The sequence below is a fragment of the Rhopalosiphum maidis genome, chromosome 4 (assembly GCF_003676215.2).
Source record: "Rhopalosiphum maidis isolate BTI-1 chromosome 4, ASM367621v3, whole genome shotgun sequence".
In the NCBI taxonomy this organism is placed as follows: domain Eukaryota; kingdom Metazoa; phylum Arthropoda; class Insecta; order Hemiptera; family Aphididae; genus Rhopalosiphum; species Rhopalosiphum maidis.
The window spans coordinates 54,673,955-54,684,270 of NC_040880.1; the positions used below are offsets into that span (position 1 = coordinate 54,673,955).

At 28.0% G+C, this 10,316-nt stretch overlaps 2 protein-coding genes across 4 annotated transcripts; both read left to right on the forward strand.

Moving 5' to 3' along the window:
* The first annotated feature begins 2,965 nt into the window (after window positions 1-2,965).
* On the forward strand, window positions 2,966-5,315 carry LOC113559325 (60S ribosomal protein L11). The gene is made up of 6 exons (XM_026965010.1): window positions 2,966-3,103; window positions 3,458-3,577; window positions 3,646-3,795; window positions 3,861-4,008; window positions 5,048-5,142; window positions 5,214-5,315. The coding sequence occupies exons 1-6, from the start codon at window positions 3,083-3,085 to the stop codon at window positions 5,247-5,249; spliced, it is 570 nt and encodes a 189-aa protein (XP_026820811.1). The 5' UTR covers window positions 2,966-3,082; the 3' UTR covers window positions 5,250-5,315.
* A 2,347-nt stretch (window positions 5,316-7,662) lies between these two features.
* Window positions 7,663-9,850, forward strand: LOC113555889 (glyoxylate reductase/hydroxypyruvate reductase-like). Of its 3 annotated transcripts, none has more exons than XM_026960492.2 (8): window positions 7,663-7,865; window positions 8,249-8,367; window positions 8,448-8,575; window positions 8,668-8,857; window positions 8,922-9,088; window positions 9,164-9,328; window positions 9,395-9,520; window positions 9,606-9,850. In XM_026960492.2, the coding sequence occupies exons 2-8, from the start codon at window positions 8,297-8,299 to the stop codon at window positions 9,725-9,727; spliced, it is 969 nt and encodes a 322-aa protein (XP_026816293.1). In that variant the 5' UTR covers window positions 7,663-7,865; window positions 8,249-8,296; the 3' UTR covers window positions 9,728-9,850. The 3 variants fall into 3 exon arrangements, with proteins under 3 accessions (XP_026816293.1, XP_026816292.1, XP_026816294.1); XM_026960491.2 differs by having other exon boundaries at window positions 7,663-7,850; XM_026960493.2 differs by lacking the exon at window positions 7,663-7,865 and adding an exon at window positions 7,982-8,151.
* Window positions 9,851-10,316: the final 466 nt, after the last annotated feature.

A 10,316-nucleotide genomic window follows, 5' to 3' on the forward strand; every position in this document is an offset into this window, starting at 1 on the left:
ATCCAAAACCGTTTTTTATGGATCATACAAATAGATGCAATATTAAACGTGCTCCTCACTCATCGAATCAACCACTATTGTCTTACTTAAAATTAGAAACTCTTGAAAATAGAAGGAAAAGGATCGATCTATGTTTTATTTTTAAATTAACAAATGGGGATATTAACTGTCCGGAGTTGCTTTGTTTATTGTACTGTAATATACCAAATCGAAGAACTAGGTAACTGTTTCCTTTTTTGTGCCACTCCAACGTTCAAAATATGGTCAAAATGCCCCCATAAATAGATTAATGCAACTTATACTTATTATTTAAATGTTGATCTGTTTTCCTGTGTTTCACAAAATAATTTTAATTATTACCTAAATAATCTTTTGGCTGTATAAATATTATGTGTTATATTGTTACTATTATATTATTTATTATTATTTTATACTATTATGTCAATATCACATTAAGTTAATTTTTCATTGTTTTATATTTCTTATTTTTGTATTTTTAATGTTTTTGTAAATTATTTCAATCACTATCGTCATAACATCGCATTAATACTTAAACCTGTAAACTTATCTATTATACTTTAAAATTAATCTGTAATGTAATAACAAATATTATGCAAATCCTAGACGTATGTCTATAATAATTGTAATTGGGTTCACCCGTTTAAATAAATAAATAAATTATACTTAATTAAATTGTATTATAAATATAATAATTTGTATTCAAAAGTTAAAAATTATAATTTTAAATTTAAATTTAATATCAGGGATTATATTATGGTGGCAGTGGCACCAATTATTATGACACTATGTATACGTATTATAGTGCTTAATTTAGGTGTGTGGTATGATAATAGCCAATGATTGTCCGTAGAATATAGGTTTACAAGTTATTGATATTGGATGTAATTATATACAGCTTACCCCATATTTAAGTGTGAACAATATACTGGTTACTGGTACCTTTAATCACAGATTTTATTTTTATGCAACACCATTTGAATTGACATCAGTACAACTGATGGCCGCAGAAGCAGCATATCTTATTCTAGATTAAATGAAACTAGAATTTAATGCTTAAACTATTTTAAATATTCAAATAGTTTATATCAATACTGTAAATGTAATAAGTGAAATAGTTATCCCATAACATGCTTAAATTGGTTAGGTTAGGCAACCATAAACAATAAATTCTGGATCTTTACACAATATTCATACACAATTTTCACAGTATTAATTTTACAACATTCCTAGAACATAAAATGTAATCAAAATTGTAACTATTGTCTGTTCAATGAGAGAACGCGCAGATTCTGCGCAACCCCCCTTTTGTCACCATGCTATCAAAACTGGGTCGCTTTGGCTGGGTATCATTGGGGAGAGAGGGGGAATACAGTAATACACAGAACAACTAATTTTGGTCAGTATAATCCACTGGACCTTAAAAATTAAAATATGGTAGGTACACCTAATTAATATATTTTTTTAGCAATTAATTAAAAGTAATTAATCTTGGACTCTCAATAAATTAATTGTAAAATGTTAATGATAAATGTTATGGAAAACAATTATAACTATAATATGACACATAAAAACTTCAAGATGTACAAAGAAATAAGACGTTGAAGCCTATCAAATAATTTCTTGATGCATATTCATGTAATTATCACTGAGACTGAACACTGTTCATAGTACATTGTCATTATATCTCATAAAATCATCATTCAACTAAATAATAAAAAAATATACTTTATAGAAACATAAAACTTACTTCGGTTGTGTTTTGTAGCAATAAATGTAGCAACATAAATAAATAAAATTAAACTTTTTGGTGTTTACAAGACTAGTCAACTGTAAACTAATACATAAATTAGAAGAGCTCAGACATTTTTATAACTAGATGGATTTGTAATTCAGTATAAGTCTTTAATTGTAGGCAAACACAAACCAGTCCAGCCAAACAATGCCAAAAAAAACTACATGATTCATGGTTAATGAAATTTCTATTTCTGATAAACATTAATTTTGAGTTAAGTTAAACAATATGGAATGACCAAGTAAAATCTTATTTACTCCAAGTAACAGAATTAATGTTGACATATTGTAATTCAAGTAAAGTTAAAGATCTCACTATACTTCCATGTGCATTTTTGATATATTTACAAATAAAAATAATTTTAAATATCATAAAGATATATATAAACTTTTAAAAGGACGTGATACCCGCATGTGTTGTCTCTGTCTTACTAACGCACATCATAACAAATTTGCGTTCAACAGAAAACATATAGTAATGTTAGCTTTAATATTACAGTAAATCTACCAATCATCAAATTTAAAGGTAAGCATATTAACTAGACAATGTCGACATACGATTGTATGCTTTAATTGATATTATCGTCTTAAAGTGAGTTATAGCTAAGTAAAATATTACAACTATAAAATATTCATAACTCACTTTAAAACTATAATATGAATAAAAGCTTAAGACATAGTCTAGATAATAAAAAAAAAAATTAAATTTGATAATAGGTAGATTTACATATGACTAAAATTAATAAAGCTGTGTTCTGCTGATTGCAAATTTGCTATGATGTGTATTATTAAAACAGAGACAACACATGCGAGGATAACGTCCTTAAAATAGTGAATACTGAAAAGTGTTAGTTTGATTTAGAATCAACAAAGGTGGCAAACTGACAACAACCTACTATTTTCAAATGCAAGCCGATCTATTTCCCATTGCTCCGGAGCCTTAGCAAGGTTATTATCTAGCACATGGCTATTACACTAGCAGATGACAGTAACACTCAAACACAAAGAACACTAATTGCCAATCTTCTCGACACAAGAGGTATGATAGAAAATTAAAAAACTTTCGAATTTACCGCGTGAATTTCCCGATGATAACAGCGAATGTTTTCACAATCGTATTTTACGTTCCATGATATTTTTTAGGTTACATCGACCAAAACAAAAATACTACCACTACACCTCCACTTCATGACAGCGATCCGTTCGGTAACGTCCCGTTCTTTCGCGTCGTGACTATCTTATAAACAACTTCAGCACAGCCGAATCCATCATGGTCCTCGTCGACTTAAAGGTGAGTGAATATTTTTCATCCGATCCAATCGTCCAAATGCCTGACCGTTCGCGTTCTGACAACCGATCATCGTCGGCAACCTGACCTTCTCGTAAAATATTTATACTGATATATCCTTACATTTTTATTATCGCACCGGATTAGAATTCGATTGAATACTTAGACTCGGCAGCCAAAAATTGGTTCTGGGGCTCTATAAAACCGGTGCCACATCATCTACATTCTTATATTGCAATATACCCTCACGCGTTACTGAGGTGTAATACTCATTAAGAATACATAAGTTCCAAATCGAGAAAAAAATAGTTGATTTGTCCCAACCCCCACTAATAATAGTTTTGTTTCGTATTACAGAAGGGAGGTAACAAGTCTTCAGAGAAGACCAAAAATCGTATGCGTGAATTAAGAATTCGCAAATTATGTTTGAACATTTGTGTTGGTGAATCTGGTGACAAGCTTACTCGTGCAGCCAAGGTGAATTATTATTATTGTATTCATCTCTATTATACCGGACTACTAACGTATAATATGTTGTCTTCTAGGTATTGGAACAATTGACTGGTCAACAGCCAGTGTTCTCCAAGGCGCGTTATACAGTAAGATCTTTCAGTATCAGAAGAAATGAAAAAATTGCAGTGCACTGCACAGTTCGTGGTGCCAAGGCTGAAGAAATCTTGGAACGTGGATTAAAGGTGAGTTCAGTGATATTTTTTTTTTATCAATTAATATATTAGTTAACTGAATTTTATGTTAAAAGGTTCGTGAATACGAATTGAGGCGAGAGAACTTCTCAGACACTGGTAACTTCGGTTTTGGTATTCAAGAACATATTGATTTGGGTATTAAATACGATCCCAGTATTGGTATCTATGGTTTAGATTTCTTCGTTGTCTTGGGACGTCAAGGTTAGATGATTTTATTAAATTCAATTAAATTACAAATGTTAGATGTGTATCAACCTAATTTTTGTTCATCGACTAAATTAAAGAATTATGATCAGTTAATATAAATACATTCGAGACGTGATAACTCAAGTTGAAGGGAGACAGAAATTTGCTTCGAGATATCTTACTCGAATTTATGTATAATTTATATTTCTAGAAGAACAAAAAAAAATTGAATTATCGCGACTCATCTGTATTTATATTTACCAAACATTTTATGTTATTATCTTCAAAGTAATTATGCTTAGGTGTAGGTGTAATGTTAATTACATATCTCTTAACCTCTCACACCAGAGACATTTGGTAGTTTGGGTAATACTTGTCTTTCCTGGTCTAAAGACATTGATAATACACTGTGATAATTGTATACTTCATTCATTACTTCACATTTTTGAATTAATCTTAAATTTTATTTATATATTGATACAAAGAAGCCTCCTAAACATCTTATCTAATTCTACTTTAATTTATTCTGTACACCTGTTACACTTGCCCTTAAATACCAATATAATGTAGATTGAACTTGCTAATTACCTTATTTGATAAAATTTAAAAAACAGCATTAAGTAAATAGTATATCATAAATACTTTTATTTTTTAACTCGAGGATTGGTTATCAACAAATTAATTCATTACAAATGCCTTTTCCATGTTTCTATTACTTAGACCATATTCTTAAGCTCTATGTAATACTTAATTGATTTAAATCAAATTTTATTAATTATTTTTTCGCATTTACTTCTTTTTTTCTAGTTTATATTGTTACAAGGTGGATATTGAAAAAAGTCTGATTACAAAATCCTTGTTCTAATTTACATCAAATTTTTGATGGGTCCTATAAATTCATACTTTCTATGTATTTTTTTTGTTGTACAAATAACAATTTAATTTATTTAAAATTTAAAAAGGTTAACATACTAGGTGGATAAACAAATATACATATTTCTATGAAACTATGTAATATATTATAGTATCTTTTATTTTTTAATTATTTTATTAGGTTTCAACGTAGCTCACAGAAGAAGAAAGCAAGGCAAAGTTGGTTACCAACATAGACTTAACAAAGAAGACGCAATGAAGTGGTTCCAAACTAAAGTAAATGTCAAATTAATTGCTATTTATTTTACAAGTAAAATTAAACTAATAATATTTTATTTTATTTTTAGTATGACGGAATCATTTTAGCAGGGAAGAAAAACTAATATTAATTGTGTTGTTTATCAATACAAATCCCAAAAATATACATACATGTTGTTTTTCCAAACAGACAGTCTTGTTTTATTTCATACCATAGCTAATTTTTACTTAGTTGTATTTCCTCTCAAATAATGAAATATGATATTCCTTTTCTTGTAATGAAGATAAGTAATATTAACTTATAAAGTTCTAATTTTATTTAATAACTGATTTTAAATGACCATTACTTGTATTGTGAATTATGAACAAAAATAGATAACGATAAATTCTTCAAATGCATTGAAAGTGCCTGTTCACTTCAGTGATGTTTAATTCTTTTCATATTTTTTTATTATAAAGTTATATCTTCCTTGGTATTGTGTAGAGCGATGATGTGCCTATATATCTATGGGCAACGTATATCACCCCTTAAATATTGAAATACAGGTCCCGATAAAAATTTGTTTCCATAAATAATATACATTGTACATTATAGTCAAAATGATTTTTGTGTATTAAATAATTTTTAAAAACAATTCTACAACTCCCTGCCTCAACTAAATATTGAACTTCTGATGGGTTTTTTTCTCCTAACTTAAATAATTGTTAAACAACATAGTTTTGCATTTTCTCTTTGTCAATGCAACTACTATATATTTTTTGAACAATTTAAAAATGGGCCTGATTAATTTTCTACCATTCCTGGAATTTGAAGTATGCTTATAAATATAATTTATGGTAAGCTGCTCTTATATTACTGACAAATTGAAATAAACATTTTTTACCACTTAAGAATACTAAATTTTGCTTCCATTTATTAAATATTTTCAATTTATCGAATAAAATATGAAAACAGAACGGAATCATTAATTTGATATTTTTCATTATCAAAAACTGAAAAACCATACATATACATTTTATTTTATATTCTTAAGAGTTTACAGGTGTTTTCTGTTTAATTTTTTGTTTTGGTCAAAGAGAGGGTTAATAGTAGTAAATCCCTAATAATTTTTTAATTCATTTTGAACAAAAAAAAACACTGCAAGTAAAGGAAAATGTATATGCATTGACTTAATAATTATTGCAGAGCGCACTTTTTTTAGTATTCAAAACAAATTGTCAATAAAGATTATACTTAAATTGAATGTCCTTTATTCTTTTCTTAAATGTATTTATATTATCTTAACATTTTTCGAAGTATTCATTGGCCTAAATATCTAACTAACTTTTCCATTTTTTTAATTATATCAAAAACGTTAAAAAAATAATGATAATTCTATGCAATGGCATAGAGTATAGACCAGTGTTTCCACAGAATCTAAGGGTTCCATGAGAAATTTGGGATAATATAAATTAATTAATAATATTTTTAATTTGAATTATGATTCTAACATAGAATAGCTCCAAAAATATTATGGGGGTTGCACAAAATTGCAGCTCCTGCAAAAGTTCGTTCCGTGAGTAAAAGAAGTTGGAAAACTGATATAGACTATAGAAAATATATAAATAAATAATATATTCCCTATATCGTGATTGTGATTCATACTAACAATGTTTGAAAATATGACAATATGACGTCTTTTATTTAACATGACTATGTAATCATACAATAATTTGTAAAATACCAAGTTCATAAACTTAAAAATTTAATAAATCAATTTTAACTTCCTAATGTCCAAATCCCAAATATTGTTATAACATGGCTAAGCCTATTTTATTAAATTAATATTATAACAAGTTTGTATTACATTTATTTTATTATAATATTCGTAAATATTAAAACAGAGAATACAACATTTTTCAGGGGTCATGTTCCCCCAAGACATCTTACTCTTAATATTGTCAAATATTTTCATTAATTTAATTATTTACCAGTATGAAAATAGAAATTTAGATTTTATATTATAAGTAACAACAATTAAGTTAATTTAAATGTATAATAAAAATGAGTTTATGACAATCAAAACTACAAAATTAATATTACAATAATTCTTAATCACTTTGGATTTGAACTTTTCAAAAATATATGGTTCATTCATAAAGGATTAAATATACCTATTTTTTATTTCATTAATATTTATATTTATATATACTTTTTTTGTTTATTGTATAAATAGTAAATACACAGTTCATTTTTGCTATATTATATAAATACTTTCTGACTAATTTTATTATAGTTTATTAAATATATACATACAAAAAAATATTGCCCCCCCCATGCAAAAAACTAAAGCCACCCCTGACATTTAAAAGGAAAAATTTCTACAAAAACACAGTTCAGGCATACAGGATGTAAGGCTCTAAGCATAAACCGGTAGCATCGATCTGTACATTACGTCATGTGATATCAGTAAGTGAAGAAACGAGATAACTCAACTTTCATTAATTATTATACACTAATAAAAAAGATAAAATATAGTTATCATATCTAATTAGTTACTACTATTTATAGTTATTGGTTATTGCTTAAACTTATGTAACTATATATATATATATAGTATAAGTCATGAATAACACTAGTATGAAATAACCTATTTACTTTTCTATAATTTATATAAACCCGTCACTAATTGTTTCCAAGTTTCTACGCGTCAATCAGTTCAACAGACAACAACGCCTTTAATACGGTTAGTCAATAACTAGTTAAGTAGCTTCTGTTTTAATATACTCAGTCCAGTGGCGGTGCCAGGATTTTTTTCTAGGTAGGGCCAATAGGAGGCCAATAATTATATGATAGGGCCACAAAAAATTAAAACTGAGTATATTATTATATCAAAGGTTAGGCCAGAGGGTAGAACCAGTCATTTTCAAGTAGGGCCATGACCGTCCCTGGTACTGCCACTGACTCAATCCATCTACTGAACTCTTTTAAACATTTGCTTCTAGTATTTGATTTTAATTTATGCTATAATAGACAATAAAATAGAAGTAATGCATATGCATTAAACATAATTACTTTTTAATTACAATTTACACAATAGATAAATTATAATAATGTTAATCTGTAAAAACATTTGTTTTTTAGTGTAAAGAGTTACTACCCTGGTTACTACATAGAATTTAAGTTATCGCCATGTCAAAACCCAAAGTGTTTGTTGCAATGAGACATGTTCCAGAACTCGCAATTGATTTACTTCGTAAAAGGTTAGAACCTATACCTCAAAGTATAGTTACACACTACACTTAAACATTTTTCCGATATATTTACTTTTTTCATATTTCAGGTTTGATGTCGAAATATGTGATTCCTTGCTAACCACTCGGGCAGAAATTATGCAAAAAATACCTGGAAAATTTGCAATATTTTGTAGTCCAACAAGCAAAATTGACGAAGAATTAATTAAAACTGCAGGTTAAAATACTCATTATAACCAGATACAATAGTCAATAATAATAATAATAATAATACTGTGTAGATAATTCATGTTTTTTTTCATGTTATAGGCACAAGTCTAAAGGTTGTTGGAACCATGTCTGTGGGATATGATCATGTTGACTTAACTGCACTGAAAAAATATGGCATACGTTTGGGATACACGCCAGATATTTTAACCGAAACAGTAGCAGAAACAACAATTGGATTATTGATATCAACAACAAGACGATTTTTTGAAGCAAATCATGCATTAAAAACGTACTTTAAATAAAAATATAAGTAGTTAGGAGTAATTATAAGCATAAATAATTTTTTTTTTTAGAGGTGAATGGAAAAATTCAACACCTGTTTGGATGTGCGGTAGGGGCATTAGAAACTCAGTTGTTGGTATTGTTGGATGTGGCAACATTGGGACATCAATTGCAAAAAAGTTGAATACATTTGAAATTTCCCAATTACTGTATACCAGTAGAACTGAAAAACCTGCTAGTAAAATGTTATTTAGTTAATTGTATAAGTACTGTATAAGAATAATAAAAACTTTGAATTCATAATAAATTATAGTTAAAGCTCTTGGTGGAAAATTGGTTACAATCGATGAACTTGTAGAACAGAGTGACTTTATAATTCTTTCTATCGCACTGAATGAGGACACAAAGTTTATCATTAACAAAGAACGCATTGCCAAAATGAAGTCACATGCTGTTTTGGTGAATATTGGTCGTGGAGGTAAGGCACATTTTAAACTTGCATTATTACTATAAAACAATCATATTTCAATATTTGAGTTTATAGCACTTATTGATCAAGATGAACTCATCAAAGCATTACAAGAAAATAGAATTGGAGGTGCTGGCTTAGACGTTATGACACCAGAACCATTACCACTTGATAACCCTCTAATTAAGATGAATAATGTTGGTATGTACAAATAAATATGACTTGGCCTCATGAATGTTTATAAACAGTATAAAATTAATATCTTATAATATTATTTGATTTTAAGTGTTGTTGCCACACATTGGGAGTGCTTCTATTGAAACACGGACAGAAATGGCTATTACCACTGCCAAAAATATAATTGCTGTTTTGGACAATACTCCAATGCCAAATGAAGTGCAATTTTAGGTTAATGGTTATATCCTAATCAAAATTGCATAAAAATAATCTTCATTGTTAAATGTTACAAGGTATACAATTTTAATCATTATAAAATGTATTAATTTAAAATTGGTGAATAATATAATATATTATTATTTTTAATATTTTAAATAAATGTCTTTTATTTCATTAACCAATAGTATTGTGAACTTCAAATGATCAATTTATGCATTATATTTGTGTATAATTATATTTGATGAAACTACTTAAATATGTAAAATATGCAACTATAAATTTTAAATATAAACTCGTATAGCTATGTAACAAATTTCTATATGAATGAGCTATGTTTTTAATGATTATTTAAAAACATGCAGACTCCTAGAAGTCCCGAGCCATAATAATAATACAATAATTATGAATAAAATTAAATCAAATTTAAAAAAAAAATTGATGGCTATCTACTAGGACCCTTCGACCCTGCAGGCCCCAGTGGCCAGTGCCATGCACGGCTTGCACCTATGATTTTTACGGCACTGTTTAAGCTACTAATATTTTGTAGTAACAAACATATAAAGCTAAGATATAAAAATGTTATAGAATGTTCTTCATAAGT